Below are 24243 nucleotides of genomic sequence, written 5' to 3'. Positions count from 1 at the left end.
GTTATGTCAAACAGCTGTGTTCCCCAGATAAGTTGTCTGCTCTACCAGCGTTTTTTCTGCAAATCCCCAGTCTGGAACAATCTTTTTATGTCCCCTTATCTCTCCAGTTCATCTCATTTTAAATTTCATTTGAAGACCTCTTCCATTTACTGAAGCTTTACTTTCCTGCTAGCCAGTATTGTACTTAGCAGCCCTTCCCCTCCTCATGAATCTTCAGTTTAAAGATTAATTGAACCTTGCACTTTGGAAGGATTCAATCAACTTACTATGTGCAAATAGCATAATGTAATTTCTCCAAGATTCATTTTCTTTAAGCATAGACTGTGGGTTTTGGTAGCTAACTGGTTTTAAATGGAGTTAAAGAAATGGCCTTTAAGGTTAGTGCCAGGCTATTTTTTATGTCAGGGCATTTTCTAAATCTAGATGATCAAACTAACAGAGAAAACAATTATTTCAGTGAGCTTTAATTCATAGCAAATCTGAAGTGTGTTTTGTGTGACTTTGAAAACTGTGTTTCTTTCCAATGATTGTTTGTTATTTTTCCATTATTCTTCACTTAGAGGATATTTTTTCAATGAATATCAACAAATGGTATGAAGAAAGTTGTGTGCAGCCACTATTCTTCAGAAAGCTGCCATTTCTTAATTTCTCAGTAGAGGAGAGGAGAATGCTGTTTGGCCACCTTGTGTACTGCATCTCACTAAAAAAGACATATTTTCTCTGAATAAAATGGACTTCTGTCTTCTGTAACTAGAGTTAAGGAATAGGAGATGAGGATGATCTATTAAGTAAAACCGTTGTGGTCAAAGCTGTGGACTAGAAAGTCTTTACTAAAAGACTTTGGATGGCCTGGTTCTGTAGTGAACTTCAGTGCAATCAAATTTCATCAGCACTCTTGATACCAATGTGATTAGACAATAAATTTAACTAAAATATGGCCTGAGGCTAAACCCTGAGGTCTACTTACGTCCTCCATCCCTATTGGTGGGATAGACCTACTGCAAGATACTTCTTAACTCATGTTCATATTCTTGTGCTGCTCTATGCTGTCTCTAATTTGGTTTGTTTTCCTATATCCAGTTTATTGAAACTTTACTAAAATCCAGACATACTAGTTCTACAACTTTTTTTTCTTATTTTTTTTTTCAGTGGAATTAATCCATCTAATGAAATACTGTACAGTGTATCTTAGTGTCTCACCAGTGATAAACACACACTGTGTTTTATTCTACCTTTCTCTTACTATACTGCTAACCATTCCTTTTTTCAACATTTGTTCTAAGGCTTTGCATGTAATTAAAGAAAACTGAAATAATAATTTTCTTTCTGAAATACAAAGAGTATACTACTTTTTGGTAGTAAAAAATGCTTCCCCTATTAACTTGCTAGGTTTCTTTCATCTTTCTGTTCTAGGATGGAGATAATCCAGTTCTCACAACTTGATTATCTTGATATCTCTGGTTTTAGTTTTATATTGTCTTGGAAAATAAAATGCTTTTACTTCTACTTAGAAAGTCTGGATGTCTTTTTAGTCTGATGTTCTGCTGAGCATAAAGGATCTTTCCATGGTGTTGGTATGATGTGATGTAATGTTAACATCAACACTAATTTTATAAGCCAGTGTCTCGGTAAACTGGTATTGATGCTGTAACTTTGGCATTGTGAGACTATGGTCTGAGTTTCCATTTATGTTAACTTAATTGGGTAATGATTGAACAGTCTGGTCAGCCCTGCAGGCTCACTGAACCTGACCATGCTTAACCTGGGTGCTGGGTACACCTATATCAGAGGCTGTGCTGTACAGTGTATTTGCTTTATCCAGTTATCTATGTGTAAAAGCACAAGAATGAATGTTTTCTAAAACTAGACTCTTTCCAGTACTCTCACAGTCTGTAAGTAAACATACCAACTGTGTGTTTAATATAAGTTCACTCTACATGAAAAATAGTGAATGCAGATTTACAGTTATTAGTGCTTTTAGTGCTGCTTCTATCTCGGTAAGTTACTTAGCTAAACTGATATGAGTGGAAAAATACATAATGAGTGAGACTTAGAAATGCTAAACTTGAAAACAGGAAGCTGTTTTGGGCTTTCGTCACTTTTTCTATCAGCAGTGCAGTGTTGATCTGCACCTTTTTAATTCTGGTATTAATATGCATGGAATTTATAGACAGACAAAAGATAAGAGCTTTTTAGTTTCCACAGATAATCACATATGTACAAATTTTGCCTGTGCATTTTAATAAAACACTGACTTTGCAAACAGCTCTAGGCATTTGAAAAAAATACTGTCAGTTACAGTCTTTTTTTTTTAACCTCCGTACTATGAATTTTTACATTGTTGAAGCAAGAGTGGATTTATATCCTAAATTCACTGTTTTATATTTGGCCATATAGCTGCATTTTTTAGTTTCAGCTCTCCTTATATTTTTAAGCATTAAGCAAGTTTAGAGGAATAAAAGGTAAGTGGTTAAGTTGAGCAGCTGCAGGTAGTGTAGCAACTTAAGATGGTGTAGCAGATAGTAAGACAAGGACTGAAATCTCTTTTTCTAAATTGAAAGTCTAGATATTTTAAAAAGGTTTTTACGGTTTATTTTCATAACAACTTTGAGTGGTGAACATGTTAATTTTGAAATATGTTTAGCTCTGAAGTACGTATTATTTATTCCCAGTCGAGAAAGGGAGAAACTGAGGCATAGGTGCTGCAACTTCCCTAGCTTTAAATACAATACAATACAAGCCTCCTGATTTTTCATTCTGAGCATCACATTTATGGGACTCGCATTTAATTCATGTATTTATTCTTCCCAGTGCTTTTGCACTCGAAAGAAAATCGTTTTCCCCACAGGGTTCTCAAATGTATTAGTCGATCTTGTTAGGGCAGCAGCATCAATTTTCCAACTGCCTGCTGAAGGGAACCTGTGGGATGTCTTTTTTGGGTTTTGACTTGCAAATGACTGGCAGAATTTAGGAGGGTTTTCCCTTATGATACTTAAATTTAGTACTGTCACTGATGGACCTCCTATTAAAATGTATATGATTAAAACAGCTCTATCATTTAACATTGAAAATTACATTTCTGACAGTTATTGCCTTTGTGTGCAGTTTAAGTGAACGAATATGTGGCAGTTCATTGATAGCCATTTAAGCTCAACCAAGTAAAATGAAGCCCTTGTCTCAAATTCACTGCAGAACTTTCAATACTTTTAAATAATAAATCAGTTCATTTACTTACATCTCTCTTTCCACCCACTATCTTCCTTTCTGGAAGATTTTGTCAATGCTGTCTTTGATCTGCTCAATGAATATATTTCCTAAGTCATTGCAGCTGATAAAGTTGATGAAGATGGCTGTTTGGAGAGCGGACTTTCAGAAGTATCTATGGCATCAGTACTTTGTTCCTGTGATTCCTTTTTTATCTGGTTTTGAGAGCTTAGTTAGGCTTAGCACTGTTTTATAGTAATATACTTTTATAGGTAATAAAGGTAAACTAATTCCATAGATCTTTGCTCCTTACATTATTACTCAGTAGAAAGTTCAAAATTCTAGAAAAGCTAACTTCAAACCAGCAGTAAATATGAAGTCTGTGGATAGAGATCTGAAGGGAAAAGGAATGCTCCTTTCAGTATAATGGGTTTTTAGTTTTTCTTGGGTCTTCTGTCCAGGTCTATGCTTTGATGCATTGTCCTGTCTTACAAATCAGACTCCTACCTGGGTTTGAACTAAAAAAGATCTAAGTCTTAGTTTATGTTGTGGGGGGAAGCTGGAGGATATTATAGCCCCTAACATGAATTGGTGAGTGCATATATAATTCTTGCATATTTACTCATGTGTAGCATGAGTTAGATTTGGAGAACTAATTTAATAAATTTCCTTTTGCTGTTATGTTGTTTGAGTGCTCATGTAATTAGCATTATATGCAATAAATACAGTTCTGAGTAAGACTTCTCAGGTCAGCATTTTCCTGAAGAGGGCTATTACCTTCTGGGGAAGGAGTTCACTTCGGTAAGATGTAGCAAACTGTAACTCTGTACTCCCACAATGTGATTAGTGGGAGGTATACAAGAGAGGGTAGTTTAATACCTTGAACTTTGTCAGAATGGCTATAAATACTTGTTATTTTCCAGATGTTGAAGTTGAATGTAGTTTTGTACTAAGATGCACTTATCAGAGTCTGGGAAACTGGAAAAGCTCTGCACATAACAATGCATTACAGCTTCTTTCTGCTAAGCTCTGACCTGAAATATGTAGTTTATACATGTGGCTTTTTCACACAAATCTGAGAGATCCTGCATTATAATAGGTACTGTTGTGGTGATTCAAGAAATCTAGCTTTCAAGAAATTGCCCTTACATTGAATTTAATGATGCTTTTAGAACCAGCTTTTCTTTCTTAAGAACTGACATAGAACTGAAGGGAAAAGTAAGTATTAGCAAAATAGTGAGATGTAAAAATCATAGAATCATAGAATAGTTGAAAAATGGAGAAATGAAAATAGAATAGAATAGAAAAATGGAGAGTTCATGCTCAAGAGCCACGTATCTTCACATAAAACATTTGACCTGGAAGGAATCTTCAGTCTTTTAGTACTGCTCAGATGAACCAAGCAAAGTAATTCATTAGCAAAGCACTTACTTGGCAGAAACATAAAAACATGAACATTGTTCACACTGTTAAAAACTAAGCACTGCAAGGAAAGACACTACCCAGAATACTTGAGCAATATAGCGTGGTGTAGTAGGCCTATTAGGCTACAGGCAGTTGATCCTTTGCATTTTTGGTTTTTGGTTTTTTTTTAATACTTTGATGAAAAATCCCAGAGTTCTTAAATGCTTCCTTTTTATTCCAGGAACTAAACTTCATAAATGAAGTTAGGAATGTTTCCTTTATGAATATATCTAAAATTAACATTCGAGATAAATTTCTTTCTGGGTTTTAATTCCTTGATTAGTCTTTTTAATCAGTGATGCTGGTGAAATAATTCATTGCAGCACAGTGTGTTCAATCTCCCTGAGCCACTACTGGTACACTGTTTAGATCACACATCTTGAGCTTGCTGTTTAAGACCACATCCTTAGGAAATTAGGAAATCATTGTTTGTGTGTGTGTTTGTCAGCTTTGCCTTCATAACTTTTCAATTCTTTAGCCAGTTTCATCTGGATGGAAGAAGGAATGATATAAAAATAAAAATGCTAATAATAAAAAAGGGTCATCTGGGCTTGGGCAAGTATAACAAAAACAGAGGCAGGAGCACAGACTACTGAGGCTGTTTCATTATTTCAGGTTTTTAGTAGATACTAGCAAATACACTTGAGGGAGAATTTGTAAATTCTCTGCTGCAGGGATAAAAGACACAGTCATTAGAAAACCAAACCAGGCTTTATTACAGTCAGTGCTTTTGGAGGTAGCTGTTAAAAGTTAACTTTATTCCAGAACATACATGCTGTATTCTGCTACATTACTTTAGTTAGCATAACATACTTAGACCAAGTAGTGAATTGCATTATAAAGACCTTATCAGTAAAGGGCTATGGAAATAGACATTTTTAAAAAATCATGCAGATGGTTTAGTGGAGGGCTTGTGAATGCTGGAGAACAGTTGGACTTGATGATCTTGAAGGTCTTTTCCGACCTTGCTGATTCTATGATTCAAGATTTCTTCTGTACAATACACTGTGTGAAAATAGTTTCTGAACTCTAAATCTACATGGACAAAGATTGTGTTAGCACTTTGGAAAAATACTTGCTTTCTGTCAGAGGTGATCTTACCTACTGAAAAAGAGGACTGCTATTTCCATTCTCTGCTGGTAAGTTAGTTTTGCTACCTTTAAATAAGTAATTTAAAATAAATACTTAGTTAAAAAAGTATATTCTCTCAGTTAAAAACGAGACCATTTTTTGCTAAAGGGGGGATGTAACAAATTAAGGCAGATGTGGTTACAAATGTTAAAGACAAGTGAACCTTTATTAGCTGCAGAGGTGTTTCAATTTCCTTTTTTTTTCATGGTCCTTGTTACAGTTTGTCCTGACAGCTGACAATTGCTTCTTTGAGATTCTGTCTGGTTTTTAATTTATGACCATTTGAAAAAGTGATAACCACAATGGCATCAGAACAGATGGCATTATGAGGGTCATGGACCCAAAGACTTACCAGAGGGCAATGAAATGCTATGACACAATTGCAGTGTGCTGATGCTTTGTCATGTTAATTGAATGCCTAGCCAGAATTTGGTAGGTTACATCTGCCAGAAATAACTGTTCTTAATATAAAGTCTAAAACAGTATGGAATGCTGTCAGATCTGTTAAAATAACTGATGTGTCAAACTTAACTTCCTGTAAGGTAGCGTGAGCAGCTGGTGATCTTTGTTGAAAATAAATGATGTAGCTTTAGCCTGGGCATCCAAACTCATCTCACTGCTGCAGAATCAAACCCTAAGCTTCTTAAAATTTGAAGAGGTTTTATTAGTAGGTGCAGTTTTTCTGTCATGTGCATTAGATTTGATTTAACGTAACATTTATATATGAATATTTTTGCTGAATATAAAATCTGTGAATGTTTAACACAATAGCTAGTAGAAAATGTTTGTATTGTGCTGTAGACTCAGTGAGCACCTTACGTTCTGGAATTCCCACCTTCCACACCAAACCCATGCTGTTGCTGCAGTTCTTACCCTTGAAAATGGAAGCTGACACTCGGTATTTGAGCTCTTCACTCAGTGAGCATTAGCTTCTAGTTTGCTTATTCTGATCAAATCCTAGCTTTGTGTGGGAGTGTCTTTTCTGACATCCTTGTGTTCTTGCTGCCAACTGTGCTCCAGTGAACTAGAAAGTGACTGAAATGGACAAGATTCTGACATTCTGGGAAGCAGGATTCAAATCTGCTTCAGCTGCTTGTCAGCTGACAGTAGTAAGCCAAAGGAAAGGACTGAGAGAGAAATGGTGTTTGGAATTATGCTTTTTCTGCATATTCCAACATTATGCGCTAATTTATTATGCAGTTTGGAATTCATGAGCCATAAACCAACCACAGCATATGATTTCACATGCTGTGTCATTCAGTGCAATGACAGGTAACCATTTTAAACTATAACGACATTAAACTCATGTTTTGCCTCAATCTGTAACAGGAGTGTAATGTTTATTGCAGATGGCAAAGATGAAATTAGTAGTGGAAATGCAGTTATGGAAATGGTGTCAAGGACATGCTGGTGGAAGAGTATGGGGCAATTTGCCACAATTCTGGAAGAACTAGTAGATGAAATAGCAAATCTCATTAGACCAGTAATATTTAGTGAAACCTAAGTTAACAAAAGATTGTAGGGTAGTTAATATGCTACCTCTACTTGGGAAGAGCAGTTGCAGGAGCAAGGTGTCAGTTTGATTAAAAGTAAGACTTGCAGAGCCTTCAGAAAAAGAAATATGATGATTTTAACAAATACAAAATGCAAGAAGATGACTTGGGTATAGAAATTACAGGGGAGGACAAAAAGCTGAGATACTAGTTAATCTGAGCTATAGCTCCATTTTTCTACAAGAGCTACATCTTCATTGTTCATGAGTTGGCCGAGCCCAACAGAATATACCATGTTGCTGCAGTTACCAATGCTATCATCTTGTCAACAGTGCAGTCTCACCATTAATCTTGTAAGCCTACAGATTTCTCCTTCCCTTATGGAAGATGGTGGCGTTCATGCTCCACTGGTTACTTCCTGTCCCCAGAATATGGAGACTGCCATTCCCTGTAAAACCAGCTGAGGCTGGACAATAGGGCATGTATGCCCTCAGTGGGAACTAAAGCATAGGTTTCACTTAGGGATTCCTCCCATGCTTGCCCTGTGATTTTCTTGTAATTCCAAGTAAAGTGACTGGATGACAAAACTGGCCCGTAGCTTTGTGTCAGTGTTATCTTTATACACAGTGAACACTGAGGTGACTGAACTGTAGCACTGGAAGGTCTCTGGAGCGTTTCCTGGGAGGAGCAGGAAACTAATAATAATATATGCTCCTTGTAGACATGAGAGGAATATGCATAATCAAAAAAGTCTAGGTGACTTTAGCACTGGAACAAATGAAAACAAACTGGCTAGGGAAAAATTTGGGTAGATGATTTGGAGAGACTCCTAGCACTTATAGTCTAAACACTGTGGAACAAGAAATGCTGTGCTTAGGTTTTCTGTAACAACAAGGGAGCAAAATGAATCACCTAAGAGGGCTCTTCTGAGCTGATGTTAATTAAATGGAAAATGCCTTATTTTTTACAAGTTTTAAATAAAAAATTAACAATGATTCCCAAAAACATAGTTGTGAGAAAACCTGATAGGCTTATACGGAGTTGAATAGTAGAAGGTAGGTGATACTTAATTGTATTTATCTGTTTGCTTCCAGATCAATATTAGTAAAAGCTGATTTTCTGAGGTACATAAATGTTAGGGGGGGTTACCTTAATTTAAGCGGGGGTGTAAATTGTTTTTAATATTGGCTTGGTTTTGTTTTGTTTTCCAAAATTGTTGTCATAGAATAGTTATGGTTGGAAAGGAACTTAAGATCATCTAGTTCCAACCCCTTGCCGTGGGCAGGAGCACCTCACACTAGACTACGTCACCCAAGGCTCTATCCAGCCTGGCCTTGAACACTGCCATGGATGGAGCATTTACCACTTCTTTGGGCTACCTGTTCCAGTGCCTCACCACCCTCACAGTAAAGATTCTTCCTTACATCTAACCTGAACTTCCCCTGTTTAAGTTTGAACCCGTTACCCCATGTCCTATCACTACAGTCCCTAGTGAATAGTCCCTCCCCAGCATCCCTATAGGCCCCCTTCAGATACTGGAAGGCTGCTATGAGGTCTCCACGCAGCATTCTCTTCTCCAGGCTGAAAAACCCCAATTTCTCAGCCTGTCTTCATACAGGAGGTGCTCCAGTCCCCCATGCTCGTGGCCCTTCTCTGGACTTGTTCCAACAGTTCCATGTCCTTTTTATGTTGAGGACACCAGAACTGCACACAATACTCCAGGTGAGGTCTCACAAGAGCAGAGTAGAGGGGCAGGATCACCTCCTTCGACCTGCTGGTCACACTCCTTTTGATGCAGCCCAGGATACGGTTGGCTTTCTGGGCTGCAAGCGCACACTGTCGGCTCAGCACCCCCAAGTCCTTCTCTGCAGGGCTGCTCTGAATCTCTTCTCTGCCCAACCTGTAGCCATGCCTGGGATTGCCCTGTGCCAAGGAGTGCCCAGGTGTAGGACCTGGCACTTTGCCTTGTTGAACTTCATGAGGTTGGCATCAGCCCACCTCACAAGCATGTCAAGGTCCCTCTGGATGGCATTCCTTCCCTCCAGCGTATCAACCAAACCACACAGCTTGGTGTCATCGGCAAACTTGCTGAGGGCGCACTCAATCCCACTGTCCATGTCAGCGACAAAGATGTTAAACAAGACCAGTCCCAACACTGATCCCTGAGGGTCACCACTCGTTACTGGTCTCCAGCCGGACATTGAGCCATTGACCACAACTCTTTGCATGCAGCCATCCAGCCAGTTCTTTATCCACCGAGTGGTCCATCCATCAATTTTGTGTCTCTCCAGTCTAGAGACAAGGATGTTGTGTGGGACAGTCTCTAACGCTTTGCACAAGAACAGGTAGATGACATCAACTGCTCTGCCCCTGTCCATCAGTTCTGTAGCCCCATCATAGAAGGCCACCAAATTGGTCAGGCAGGATGTCACAGAATCACAGAATCCCAAGGGTTGGAAGGGACCTCAAAAGATCATCTAGTCCAACGCCCCTGCAAGAGCAGGGCAACCTAGAGAACATCACACAGGAACTTGTCCAGGCGGGCCTTGAATATCTCTAATATAGGGAACTCCACAACCCCCCTGGGCAACCTGTTCCAGTGATCTGTCACTTAGTGAATCCATGCTGGCTGTCACCAACCATTTTGTTGTTTCTCATGTGCCTCAGCATGCCTTCCAGGAGAATTTGCTCCAAGATTTTGCCAGGCACAGAGGTGAGACTGACTGGTCTGTAGTTTCCTGGGTCATCCATTTTCCCCTTCTTGAAAATGGGGGTTATATTTCCCTTTGTCCAGTTGTCAGGTACTTCACCTGACTGCCATGTTTTTTCAAATATTGCTGTTTGGATTTCTCTCTTTAATTGTCCACCACTTTTTTCCTTAATTTTTGTTATATTTAACTTCAGGTTTTGTGAAAGCTAAGTTGGTATATAAAGAAGTGTTTTGTTTTGTTTTTCTGAAAGTGTTAAAAGTCCTTTCTTAACCAGTGGTTAGGGTTTGGCTCTTCTGATCTCTGCCTGATGGTGCACAGATGGGAGGTATGTCTTCACTTCATGCTCAAAATAGCCTTCCCTTAAAGACAGGCCTGCTGGCAGCTGTCCTGTCAGACTGACAGGTTAGCAGGCTACCTACAACTTCTGCCTTTCATTTCAGAGTCCGTGGAAGGGAGAAAGAGGGTGCATTCTCTCTCATGCAGGGAGGTTTCTGCAAACTTCTGTGAGGAGAGCTTTTCCCATTTTAATGTGTTGAGGCTGAGGAGCAGATGGCAGTTCACATCTGCTTTTTTGGGGGGGAGGAAACGGTCCGTTTCCTGGGATGCTATAAAAATATAGTTATTAATCCTATATTAAAAATAACCTCCTCTTCTTAGAGGTTACTGCAATCCCAGTGTAGAATGCGCTGCTGTTGTGTCAACACTTCTGAAACAGTGACATTAACTGTAGTTATAGCATATACATGTATATGCAAAAGTCTCTTTGGCTAAGGGCAGAAGGAATAAAAATATGAATAATGTGCTTTAATCTTTGAATTTCTGTTTTATTTTGGTAATGAAAGTACTGGTCATCTTTTATACTGCCATTCTAGCTCTGAGTATTTAATACAGCATTTGTCAGAATATCTGAGAGAAATGCACATGCCTAAATGCAAAAAAAGTACTTCAGAAGTGTATCATTCACTTCTGATTCCTTTTCCATAGTCTCAGAAGTTCAGACAAGTTCTAGTTTGTGTAGCATTGAATGTGTGTAAGTATGGACTGCAAGTGCACTAGTGACAATCTAGCTAAAGATCTCCTAAGTACTCAATTTGAAGCCTGACAGTTCTACTAGTTACAAATTTGAACTACAGAACCTAGTACTGGATCTACAGCTCTAATTTTTCTTTAATGCACAAGCTATTCCACTGACTTCAGATTGATTTCTTCATTAGAACATTTGATCAATTTTTCTAATTACTGTTTCCAGCAGCCACATATCACCAGTGTGTTCATTGTGATTTTTTAGGAAAAACTGTCATTAATGAAAAATGGGGACTTGTAATTTTCAGATGGAGGTGAAAAGTTAGATAATCTCTGAAGTCACTTGCTGTTTCACTCCATTAGTAAGATGTTTTGTTTCCAACATGCTTGCTAGTCAAATTAGTTCTCACAATATAGTGTGATGGTCATGGAATGTTTTTATAAGCGGTTAGAATGTTCACATAAAGTGTAAATCAAAATTACAGCAGACTATTGCAAGATCATGTTGTCCTAACAAGCTCCTGCCCAGGAGCTTCCACTTCAGTGGAAGGCTACAACCAGCAAGTTAAAAAAGAACCCAAAACGTTTGTTTTGAACCTTTCTGCATTATCAGCTGTGAACGGTAACAAACTAAAAGGCAAGCACATCCCTTTTGTAAGGGGTCAGTCATTTTCAAGGGGTTATAAATACACAGATGTGCTAACAAGGACACAGGTTCGTTATTTCATGCTGGCAATGTAAAGTTCAGTGAGTAACAAAGCCAAAGTTGTTGTTTTAAAAGCCTGTTGCCAAGCAGTAGGTTTTCTCCTAGCAACGAGTGTTTTGCAGCAGGGGAAGCAATTGGATACCTCAGGGGGCATGTTGGCATTGGGGGAAGGGTAAAGAAATAACAAACTGGGGCTGAGAGCTTGCTTCAGCACTGACACAGGGTGCTGGGAGTGAGGGAGGCAAGTGGGGGGACAGGCAGGAAGGGACACACAGAACGGGCAGTGGTTTGGGACGGGCAATGAACAAAAGCGCTGGCTTTTTTATCACTTGCAGGTGCTGGTTCATATTAATTCATCACAGAATCACAGTATTGTTAGGGTTGGAAGGAACCTCTGAAGATCATCTGTCCCAACCCCCCCACCAAGGTCACCACCTATCAGTTGCTTTGGTTTGGTTTAGTGAGTGATCAGCTGTAGTAGTATTAGCTGGTTGTCCTCATTTAAAAAAATCCATACTGAGCTGCTAGGAAGTTTTATTGTGAAAATATTTGAAGAAACACACTTTTTATGAGTCAAAAGAATTGTGTTATTAGAGAAAGCAAGATAAATCGGTTTGTATTCTGCATTTTGGAAACAAGTTACATGCATACAGTTTCTTTTCCAATTAAAAAAAAATATGGATTTCTTTCTTTACAGAAAATTATCTTTACTTACAAATGTTGGTAGTCAATCCAGTTGGTTTTAAACCTTATAATATGAACACCCTTCAAAATCCTTGCATTAGAATGCATCTGTGTCTGTAATTACAGGCACAGAATTATGTTTATTCATCTTTTTTTTTTTGGAATGGCACTATGTCACAATTTTTTCTCACTTGCAAAGAATAGTTACTTACAATGACTAAACATGCAACTGTTCTTGGTATACATGCCTTTGAAAGAAGGAGTTAATAAATGATTTATTGTGCAAAGTCATACTTCCATTAGAGGGACGTGTTTCAACAGAAATTCATCAGCTAAAACAAAAATAGGAGAGCATAGTATATAAATACTGTGCTACTTCACTTTACATAAGTGTAAAATATTGATTATAGAATACATTTAAAATACGTATTTTTATCACAGAGGATGGGAAGTATCAGCTGCAGAATTTTACTTATTTTTCCATATGTCATGATAAATTCTTATTTGCCTTTCTAGCACTTCTGCTTCATTATTATAGCATAACAGTGTCATGTCTCTGGTAAACCTTCAAGTTTGATAGATTTGCTTGAAAATAGCAACCACCTTAACACATGCAAAATAGGCTGAAAAAGCAGCATGTAACAAGGGGCAGTTTTGAGATGCTAAAATTACAGTGCCTGTGGATTTGCAATGCATACATTGCATATTAAGTTTCATAACTGGTTATGGTCATAATCCTTGATTTTCAAGTTTTTTAGGTAAGATGGGTTGTTCTATCACATCTTTCTGCATACCACAGTAGAAAGTTGATTCTCTTTTAGGCAGGTTGTGACTTGTTTAAAAAAAATTAAACAGGAACCTGAAAAATTACTGGGGGTAATACTGAGTTCTTTAGGCCTTTTTGTAGTAACTCAAAAAAAACCACTATTTTCCACATCTATATAGCTCTATATCCAATTATACATTTGCAGCTACTAGCTTATTTGGCTTGAGCAGATCATCAGTGAACCAGCCAAGTGGTGTTTCTGTTGTTGTTCTGTCTCTCTGCTTTCATCATTAAAAGCAAGATCAGTCCATTTTTTATTTTCATATGCTTATAATGTTTTCTTCTAGCTCTTGTTTTTGCAAGGGCAACTTTTAGCTCTGGTACATTTTTTAGCTAAAAAAGGTCTGCATTATACAAATTCAGAAGCCCTACCGGTCATGTAGTAGACCTACTAGGAAAAAATAATATTAGTATCTCAATCTCAAATATGAAATCTCCATTGTTGAGTCTTCTGCAGGTCAACAGGCTGCAATTTTTTAACATGGTGAGCGTCTCTGACAGTTTTTTGCATGTTAGGTAAGCCACATTCCTTTTTCTCATACTGTCCCCTTCTCTCAGTTGCCAGTTTACTTCTCTGCAGAGTTACGAGAGTTCAGTGCTGAGAGCTCGGCATCCCCTGGAGAAAGTAAAGTGCAAATGCACTCATGATTCAAGTTCCCATTATATTTTTTCCACTTTGAAATCAATTGTACTCATTGCATTGGTTTTGAGAATATCTCCAGCCTATAATATATATATATTTCTTAGAGAAAATAAAATTATTCCACTTGAAATCAAATGAATAAAGGTAAAAATCTCAAGTGGTGCTTCTGTTGAGATTGAGAACTGTTTATTTTTTAGGAGGGGTTGGAGAATATTCAGACAATTAAACATTAAGAAAACCACCTCATGAGCAGAAACTTTTTAGTCACACTGAAGAAACTACAGGGGTCTTTGTAGTGTTACCTCTCTTTTTTTGGCAGTTATTGCAAATCTTGTTTAGCACAATAAAGCTCTGGGTTGGTGAAACATACAATTGGGTGACAGTTGTGGCTTTAATTTTTTTAGAAGTTCATTCCCTGGAAAAAAATTTGAATGTTAACTTCTCATTTGTCTGAAAGCAACTAAAAAAAAAAATGACCTTACTGGACTCCTCTAAATGGCGAGGTTTTATCATGCTTTCAAAATCAGAAATTAGTTATTTAAGTAGTTTTCCATTTCTGTCCCATGTTTGTTTTTCTAGATGTGTGTTTTCCATTGACTTTTTGGTTAATAATTATGACAAGTTAATTTGAAAAGAGGGAAAGCCTGTTGCAGAAAAGACTTCTTTTCAATGAAGGCTATGCCGCACACTCATTTAAGCATTTATGGCTTTATACAATTGCTTACTCTATCACGTTGTTCAGATTCTAAGAGATCATATTTTATTAATAAATAATGAAGTATTTGGTAACTGAGGGTTATTGGAGACTATGTAAAGCTGCATTTGGAAATTAGGATCCATTTGAATGCTTTCCTTTTTAAAAATGCTTACCTATAGCTAATGAAAAATAACATGTAGAAGGGAAAAACAACTATGCCAAAATACAATTTTGACATGTCCGATACATAGCAAAATATAATTCTGGCTTATTGAAGAAGGTATTAATGGTAATTACTGGTTTTATTGTGCTATCAGCATAGATCAAATTTTAAAGATATCTTGTTTATCTAGGATACAAATAGATATGTAATGGCATATTGGAAGTTACCTAGGTGGAGTAAGGATTTAGGTCCTCTTGAAGTGAATTCTGATTAAACATGATATCTTAATGCATTTGAAAATTCCATTATGCATCTTTTTGTGCCCAAAAGACTTTGAATATGGTGAGGGATTTGGCTTGTTTGCTTTTTTAAAAAAGGCCTTGTAGATTTGAAGATTTCCAAATCCATTAATTTTGTTATGCTAGTTTTCTTCTTTCAGAAATAAGATGGATACCTACCATAATTTTGCTTTTTAATCTTTTTATTCATTAGTTGGACATTTCTCTGCACCTGTTTCTTTAGTGTAACCCAAGGAATCAAAAGAAAGTTGTTCTTGCAACAGAAGCATCAAGTAGTAATATTATATAGACATGAAAATATTATCACTCTCAATGCAGTTGAGGGAGAACCTGGTATTGGAACAGGAGTAGTGGAAGCTCCCTGGACCCTTTAGAGAAATCTTCTCCTCATAGCCATCAAAGCATTCAAGCTTTTCCTGTGGGACGTAGTCTTTAACACCGTTTTGAGCCCTGCTAAGCTGTGCCAAAATCTCTCTGCTCCAATTGCCAGCAATGCTTTCACCTTTTTTTTTTTTTTGTAAACTTACAGCCAATTTATACGTATGTATTCTTGTGCCAACATTATTCTCTAACTAAAATAGGTTTTCTCTATTCTCTTCTCTCTACTCTTTTTATAGCAAGTAACTTCATCTCCTCTCAGTTTTTGATTTGCTAGGTTAAACAAACTAAGTCTGTTAGTCTCCTGTTGTAAATTAGGATTTTTTTAATTGATCATCTCAACAGTAATTTTCTGTTCCATTTTGAATGACCTCTGTTGAATAGAGGAGACTACACAAGGTGCCAGAGGAGGCCCTGCTGTAGCTGTGTCCAGCACAGCTGCTAAAGTCACTGTTGTCTTCCTCCCTGTTGGAAACAACTTCTTATGTCACTTCTAGTCTTTCACACTGGCACCTTTTCACGCTGTCATCCTGTGGCTGCCTCATATACCCAAGTATTTGTCCCAAGCTGCTTGGTTGACAGGCTTCTACCATGCTGCAGAACTGTGTTACCATTGTGGTATTTTCCACCTTGGTTTGCTGGCTTCTGCCATATTTCTGTTTTCCTAGTTCTCATGATCAGCCTGTTGCTTTCTGTATTGTATCCTCTTTTTGTTTTCCTATTCTATCATTACGCTCATAATTCTTGTGATGTGTTATTAATTTAAACACTAAACATGATTAGTCCCAAGACAGTATCCAAAATACAGAAGATATAATCCCTATTCCTTGACTCATGCAAGCTAAGTATAAATGAAGGTTATTCAACCAGATGTTTTGGATGGTACAGTAAGATATATCTGTCTGTTCAGACTCAATAGCTGTTTTTCTGGGCTGTATTTGTGTAGGTACCTAGGAGATATTGAGTAATAAATAACAAATTACTTCTGTTTTGACAACAGTGCCAAGGGCCTTCAGTCAGGGGTTGGGCCTTGCTTGGCTTAGCATTATAAAAATAATCCTTGGGCAGATGCTTTGGCAAAATAAGCAAAGAATAGCAGTTTGTATGTATGGGGCAGTATAAAATGGAGAGCAAGGGTGATGATTGAGCAAGGAAACATGTAAACTCACTGCCCAACTGCAGGGAGGCATGTGACTCCAGACTGAATGAGGAAAGAATCATCAAGACCTTGAAAATAACCTGTGGTAGAGAAGAAAGTCGGAAGCACTTTCCCCCTCTTTTTATTAATTCCTAGAGGGTTTTGTTCTGTTCTGATGTGAAGCTTATGTAGAACCTTGTTTGTAGTGACTACAGAACCTCCCTGTCGCAGGCAGCACACAGGAGTACTCTTTTTACAGAAAGCCAGCCCCCGTAGGCTGTCAAAATTGAAAACTCCCTGTTACTCACTGCTGAGCCCTGATGATGGCCTGGGCACTGTAGAAGGGCTGTTGACCTTTCCTTGAGCAGCCAGCATCTGAGCTCCACAAATCTGAGTACTGTTGATTATGCAAATATTAATACCAGTGAGTCGGAGAGATGAAGCACTGCTTTCACTTCTTGTGATGATGACACAGAAGTCTCTTCAGAGATTCTCTTACTTTTCTGCCTGTGCCACTTCTGATTAGAGCTTTCTACTAGAGCTTTTTGAGTTACAAAATCAACCTCTGCAATGTAGAACTGTCTAAAAGAAAAGTAAGATTTGCTGAGAGAGTTTACAACATAAAGACATCCTGAGCAGACTAAAGCTGGAAGTCATAACACATTTAGGGGAAATCAGTGCTTTGCCAAAAAAAAAAAAAACAAACCCAAAAGAACCCCAAAATTCACAGCAAACCAAGCACATGGTAAAGTAATAAACAAAACTTGTACTGGGCTGCAAAATGAAGAGTTCAACACACCTTAGACGCTTTTATAATTGTTAGAAGCAAATGGCGTAAATTTGTTGGTCTTCATGTGAAAGAACTAGTGGAGATTATCCTAGCGGGATGCCAACAGTTGTCTTAAACACCTTTGTCAAATATTGTGGCATTTTAAAAATGTACAAAGAACAAATAGATTGCCTTAGATTTGTGTGATTCCTTAGGAACTTACTGTTTTCATCATCTTTTGTAGAGTGGGTATTTTCCTAGTAACCTTTCTTATTGTTTACTCAAATGATAATAAAGCAGTTTTCCTAATTGATTCAGGTTCTAAATTCCCTATTTTTTTCTTTTAAAGTTTGCTTGCCTGTTTATAAGAAGGATATGCAAAAAAGGCATTCCCTTTAATTTAAATTAACATGGCAAGTCTGAAGGTGTGAGCCATATGTCACTTAGATACCCCTCTGTGTTTCTGCACAGTTGATGTGTTGTTCAAGCCCATATCCAGCCATAGAGAGACCTGACATTATTCTGCAGATAAATGTTGTCTGTGCATCTGCTGCTAAATAGGTAAACACCAGAACTGGTAGCTTTAAGATTTTGTTTCTAGTTAGGAAGCAAAGGAAAATACTCAGTGAAGGACTAGGATAATTTGTATTGATTTCTGGGAAATCTTAGAGGAGTTTTGCTTGGGAAGGGGGTGGAATGTAGGGATTTTTTTCTTTTATGTTTTGGTTTTTAATGGTTGGGGGCTTTTTGTTTTGTTGTTCCTGAAGGGTCCAGTACAGAGATCAAGCATATGCTGACAGCTGGTAAACTGGAGGTCAATTTTCTTGAATGGGTGATGGTGTGAAGTCTAAACTAAAGGATGTTGCTGTTCAGTAGGCATGCATGCTCCTTCTGCCTGTGGTCTGTAGTGTAATGCTTAATAGAGCAAAGTCAGGCAAGGACTGAAAACAATTTTAAATGTTCTATGTCTCAGAATTTTAATGAAGTCTTCCAGGAAGGGAATTACAAACTAGACGCTCAAAATACATGACATCTGGCCACCATTTTGAGAGAGTTAATGAATCAGAGGGTATTATGGCTTCTTTCTCTAGACTGCTTGTTTGAGCTCAGCCCACAGATAAGTGGTCAAATATCAATGTCCTTTTGATGCTCTGCATGAAACAAGTCCTGTTTTCTCTCCATTGGTTCTTGGGAAGCAAAGCTCGTTGCGCTAGCACTGCTACCCACGGCAGGAGTCTTCATACCATCCAAGCCCGAGACACCAGTGAAAGACTTGACTTTTGAGAGATTCTCGCTCTAAAAAGCTGTGCCTTCAAAACATGAGGGTACAGGATGGGACCTGATTGCTCATGCAAGAGTGGTTCCTTCACTAGTGCTAAATGTCTTACATTCTTAGAAAAAAGTAACAGCAAACAAACAGCTAGTATTTGCTCTAGTTCTATCACCTGTAAAATCTCAGCTGCACTTTTTTCTGTACAGAATAGGGCAGATGTGACATAACATGTTTCTGTTTCCATCAACAAGCTTATGTCTGCAAAATTTGGTTGTTTCCTCTAAACTTGAAAAGAACAGCTTGTATCTTTAGCAAAAGGGGAAAATTGACTGGTTTATTTGCTGGAAAAAAAGTAGTACTAATATTCAGAGAACTCATGTTTCATTAGTATAAAATGTACAAATGCACACAGGAAAAAAAAAAGAAGATTTTTGAAAATTAATTGGAGAATCTTGTCTCAAAAATTAAGAACATTTTAATTTTACTAAAGTTAGGTGCATGCAGCCACACCACCTTTATATATTCCACGTCTTTGCTTCATTTTTTGTAGTTTCACATCTGATACCTACTAGTCACTGACAATCACTTTCCTGTAGGGAAAAATCAGTGACCCTGCAAGTTACCTGATTTTTTGGATTGGAAGTACTGTTAACTTGCTCTGGAAATGCTGACTCACTTGGCAGCTCAGCTACAGGTTAGACAGAGAAGAGATTCAGAGCAGCCCTGTGGAGAAGGACTTGGGGGTGTTGGTTGATGAGAAAATGAACATGAGCTGGGTTTAGTGTGAGCTTGCAGCCCAGAAAGCCAACTGTATCCTGGGCTGCATCAAAAGGAGCGTGACCAGCAGGTCGAAGGAGGTGATCCTGCCCCTCTACTCTGCTCTTGTGAGACCTCACCTGGAGTATTGTGTGCAGTTCTGGTGTCCTCAACATAAAAAGGACACGGAACTGTTGGAACAAGTCCAGAGAAGGGCCACGAGGATGATCAGGGAACTGGAGCGCCTCCTGTATGAAGATAGGCTGAGAAAGTTGGGGTTTTTCAGCCTGGAGAAGAGAAGGCTGCGTGGAGACCTCATAGCAGCCTTCCAGTATCTGAAGGGGGCCTATAGGGATGCTGGGGAGGGACTATTCACTGGGGACTGTAGTGATAGGATGAGGGGTAACGAGTTCAAACTTAAACAGGGGAAGGTTAGACTGGATATAAGGAAGAAGTTCAGATTGGATATAAGGAAGAAGTTCTTTACTGTGAGGGTGGTGAGGCACTGGAATGGGTTGCCCAAGGCAGCTGTGAATGCTCCATCCCTGGCGATGTTCAAGGCCGGATTGTACAGAGCCTTGGGTGAGATGGTTCCAGCCCCCATGGCAGGGTTGGAACTTGATGATCTTGAGGTCCTTTCCAACCCTAACTATTCTTCATAGTGTGGTCTGCTCTCTTTCTCTATAGGATGGAGCTAGCAGTCAGTCCATGCTGAAAGTCAGCCTGGAAAGTCATTTCTGGCAGAATTCCAGAAATGTATGGTGAATAATTCATGGGTTGCATAGAATTTCGCTGTTTTCTAATCATCGGCATTTAGGTTGGTAATACTTTGAGGGACAGAGGTACAGAGAGAAATGGTCCAAGGAGTGGGGGCTGAGAGGGAATCTGTAAGCATGTAATCAGAACTCTCTATAAAACAAAGATTTGTGGTCCATAAGCATTTTGCAATATGGAATTACAAGGTAAAAATGCATAACATCATTATTATAATCCTGGAAAAAATCTTTCTCACAGGGTCATTCCACATAGCTGAATATGCTGGATGGAGATTTCCACTGCCTCATTCAGCCCATATCCTAGTGGGTTTGGACATCCTCTTGGATCATGTGGTGTTGAATTGGATCCCATCCCACAGAGGAAGACAGAGAATCTGTGTCTAGGAAGCTTCTTAGGAAGTTATCTGCCTGCTGGACCTTTATAGACTGCTGGTGCAATATTAGTCCCAGCACGTTTCCTGTTTCGGAGGTTGAATCAAATGCAATGGGTGTTGCCCACTTGGTTCTGTTACTGCAGTCTCTGAAAGCTGATGATGTCGTGTGGACAATCTCAGATGTTATAAGACATGAACTGGGTGCTGAGATATGCAGGCAGGACACAAACACATCAGGGCACATGCTTTAGTAGGCCTTCTGACATGGGAATCTCAAGTACTTACTGTTTTTTGGTGGTTGGGTGGGTTTTTATTGTTCAACTCAGGTTTTTTAATTTCCGTGTCTTTGTTTCCTATGCAAAGGCACTTGACTCCTTGGTGTGCAGTAGCCTTCTCCAGTCCTGCTTCAGGTTATTTCTCTAATAAAAACTAAAAAATAAAAATTGTTATATAGCCCTTAACACTTTGAACCCAAGAACTACCACACTTATTTATGTTGTGACATATCATTTGAGCTTCTGGAAACTCCTAGTGGCCAATCTCAACCATTTTTCCTTTGCTTTCTTGCAGGCTCTGATACTTCACCAGCTTGGGCGCTATAGCTTGGCAGAGAAGATTCTCAGAGATGCCGTCCAGGTGAATTCCACAGCCCATGAGGTCTGGAATGGCCTGGGGGAGGTGCTGCAGGCTCAAGGCAATGATGATGCCGCAACCGAATGCTTCCTGACAGCACTAGAGCTTGAAGCTAGCAGCCCTGTGGTCCCTTTTACCATTATTCCGAGAGTCCTTTGAGAGGGCACCTTGATCAACCGATTTTGGTCTGACTTCCAGGTGAGGAAACTCATTGTATCAAGCTGCCTGGTAACTGGTTAGTTTGAAAAACTTTAGAGCTACAGGTAACAAATTCCAGTCTTTTGAGGGAGAGCGGCCAAAACAGTAATGTGATGCAATATATTAACATTAGGCTGAGAGGACAAAATGACTAGCCAGAACCAAATCACTCATACTGCTTATGTTTTTGCCCTGGTAGTTTTAAAACATTGTTATATTGTTCATGGATGATGTGCCATATTTTGTCAGTGATACTTGAGTGTTACATAAAGTTATAATGGAATCAACTACCAAATGTAGAATAAGTTAGAATTCAGTGGCAGAGCAGGCTATTTTTAACAAGGCTGTTAATAAAGCTGTTTTCTTCCTGCCTCTCAACCTCTTTTGGCCCAAAGTCAAAATATGAAATTTCTGTTTCCATCTCTATTTTAGTCCAGGCCAGCAAATCAGTTGAGTTCTCGTTTTCAGCTGTTAATAACTGTGATGTGTAGCTAATTGTTATCTCTATTTAGAGCAAAAGCTGAGTACAAGAATATTTATATTTTACCAATGTATGCCTGTTACAAAAAATATATTAGTTATTTAAGTTTAACTTTTTTATGTGAATTCAGAGTTTATTTATCAATGGAGATATGTAAAAAGAAGCCTCAAATGGAATATTTACCAACATTCCTTATACGTAACCCACACTTGGCTAAATGGGAAGATTATGTTAATAATAAAATGATTTTTAAATGGAACCTTTCCTGTGTGCTGGTTAAGAACCCAGGGGGGAAATAGATTGCTTGTGAACATATTTTTATGATGTGTGGCCTGTGGCTGGCTGGCCTCAACTGGAATGACACCAGAATGAAATGGCCTGAATGAAAAGAAGCTGCTATATTCCTTGCCAATGGTATTGTTATCTTACATTTCAGGTTTCCTTCAATCTTCAACTCTCCTTTTTTATTCCTTCCACTCCAGCTCTGAATGAAGGCAGATTACTTGGCCTCTACATAATACATGGTCATTTACATATACCTTGGTAGTGCTTAGGAAAAGCATATTAAATATTTACACACTATTCTTCAGGATTTCTTCCTCAACATCTTCTGCATTTTATGTCCCTTGAAGGAAAAGTTGGCTGGTAACAGGTTACCGCCATATCAGTAGTAATAGGACCGAATGTTTAGTAGACAAATATTTGCCAGAGTTGCTCTGGAATGCATGGTGAAGAGTGATTTGTTGCAATGACTATTCAGGATGCCTGAGCAACAGTAGTCTAGTGTGTGCTCATTTACAACGCCTGGCTCATACGGAGCCTGGGAAGAGTTCCAGGTTTGCCATTAGACTGGGTGCTCCTTGGTATTTGCCTAATTTGTCACAAGAAGCAGTTTTAAAGTGCTTAGCACAAGATAACAGATGATTCAGAAAAATAACAGCAAATGTTTTACTTTGTCACTCACCAGAGAGCTTAACTCACCTCAAATTCATGGCAGTCCTCACTGTGATATAGGCTCTGTGTGCTCCAGTGGGTATCTTCAAATGACAGAAGACATAAACTTGAGGGAGCTCTACAGTTTTGCCTCTTGCTTTTTCCCACTGGCATTTCATGTGCCAGTTAGGCTGAGACTACTTTAAAATTGTAACTGCTTACTGCTTGGACTGTATGTTCTCTGTAAAATGAGCCAGACCCCTGTAATAGGTAGTGTTTTCAAATCTGTTTAAAAGCTAATAGAAATTGTGTCATCTTGCTCACTGTGAAGCCATCAAAGTTTTCCTTCCCCTTTAAAGCCTCTGTTTTGCATGTGTTCTTCCTACTGTCCTTGGGGTTTTTGTTCTCTCCCCACCTCAACCCCCCCAGCTCTTCTCTCTTTTCTAGTCCTAGGTCATAAATGAGCTGGGACAGCACCTGCTCTTTTTCAGCACCAACTGTACAATACCCGGTATACCACAAGATACTGCAAACCCTTTATTTGTTTAATTCAGTTCCTCACAAGACTTTCTGCTTCAGCTACACAAGTTTGTTACACATTTTCCAGGCATGCTCTTTCACCATTTTTATTTACCTTTTATCATAATATCAAAGCTGTTCTAACAAGGCAGTTTGCACCTAGATCTGAGATGGTGGCCTTTCTTAGGAGAGCTTCAGACAAAAGTAGAGAGTTGGAATTTTTTTTTAACAGAATTTAGCTTTGATTTGTCTCATTTCATCTAAAGTTCTGGCCTCTTTAGGTAAACTCCCAAAGTGGAAAGGTTGGCAATCTAACTGTGCCTTGTCTTTCAGCAGTGGGGAAGTGTCATCGCTGTTGTGCATATCAGGTGAGCTTGAATATCTGCTTCCTTTTTCTTACACTGGAATCAGTTTCCTTGTAAATCCACAAGCTTCTTCCTCTTGGGAATAGCCCCAGCTACCTATTTTTAAAACTGGATTATCGCTGTAAGACCCTACATTCAGGAATTTTCAGGCAGAAGGGAGCATCCTTGCAGCATATGAGTTAAACAGCAACACTTATTTAAACATAGTTTTCAACAAAGAAAGAAAGCTACTAGGTTTTACAGCTATGTTTTTTCCTTGTTTTTAAATCAAGTAAGAAGGCCAGGAATATTTACATCTGTTTTGGCTGACACACAGAAAGATCTGCCTTTTGCAGTATGCTGTCAGACTGCTCTGGTGTCTCAGTCACAGGAGTGAGGCAAGCAATGCCAGTGTGAATAGCCTGCACCTGGGAAGCAGCATTCTTGGTTCCAGTGGGTCAGTGTCATCTGCATGAGGATTGCTTCTGGACTTTGTGGCTAACCAAACCTCTATGTGGATACGCAGATCTATGTGTGCTCTTACTGCACCAGCCTGGCTCAGAAATAATAGCTCTTCAGATGAATAGTGAGATAAATCAGGGGCTGATCCCTTGCTCACTTGCTCCC

General features: G+C 38.7%; 1 protein-coding gene across 4 annotated transcripts in view; it reads left to right on the top strand.

Annotated features, from left to right (window-relative positions):
- TTC7B (tetratricopeptide repeat domain 7B) overlaps window positions 1-22079 on the top strand; it is a 138809-nt gene extending 116730 nt beyond the window's left edge. For all 4 annotated transcript variants that reach the window (XM_057413374.1, XM_057413372.1, XM_057413373.1 and 1 more), the window contains one exon: window positions 21079-22079. In XM_057413374.1, the coding sequence (XP_057269357.1) occupies window positions 21079-21300 (222 nt within the window). In that variant the 3' untranslated portion in view covers window positions 21301-22079. The remainder of the gene's footprint in view (window positions 1-21078) is intronic.
- The last annotated feature ends 2164 nt before the right edge of the window (window positions 22080-24243 follow it).

This window comes from Pezoporus wallicus, unplaced genomic scaffold, assembly GCF_028554395.1.
Source record: "Pezoporus wallicus isolate ANWC-B61680 ecotype Strahan unplaced genomic scaffold, APGP_CSIRO_Pwel_v1 contig_3017, whole genome shotgun sequence".
Taxonomy (NCBI): domain Eukaryota; kingdom Metazoa; phylum Chordata; class Aves; order Psittaciformes; family Psittacidae; genus Pezoporus; species Pezoporus wallicus.
This window is presented reverse-complemented; position numbering and strand designations above follow the sequence as displayed.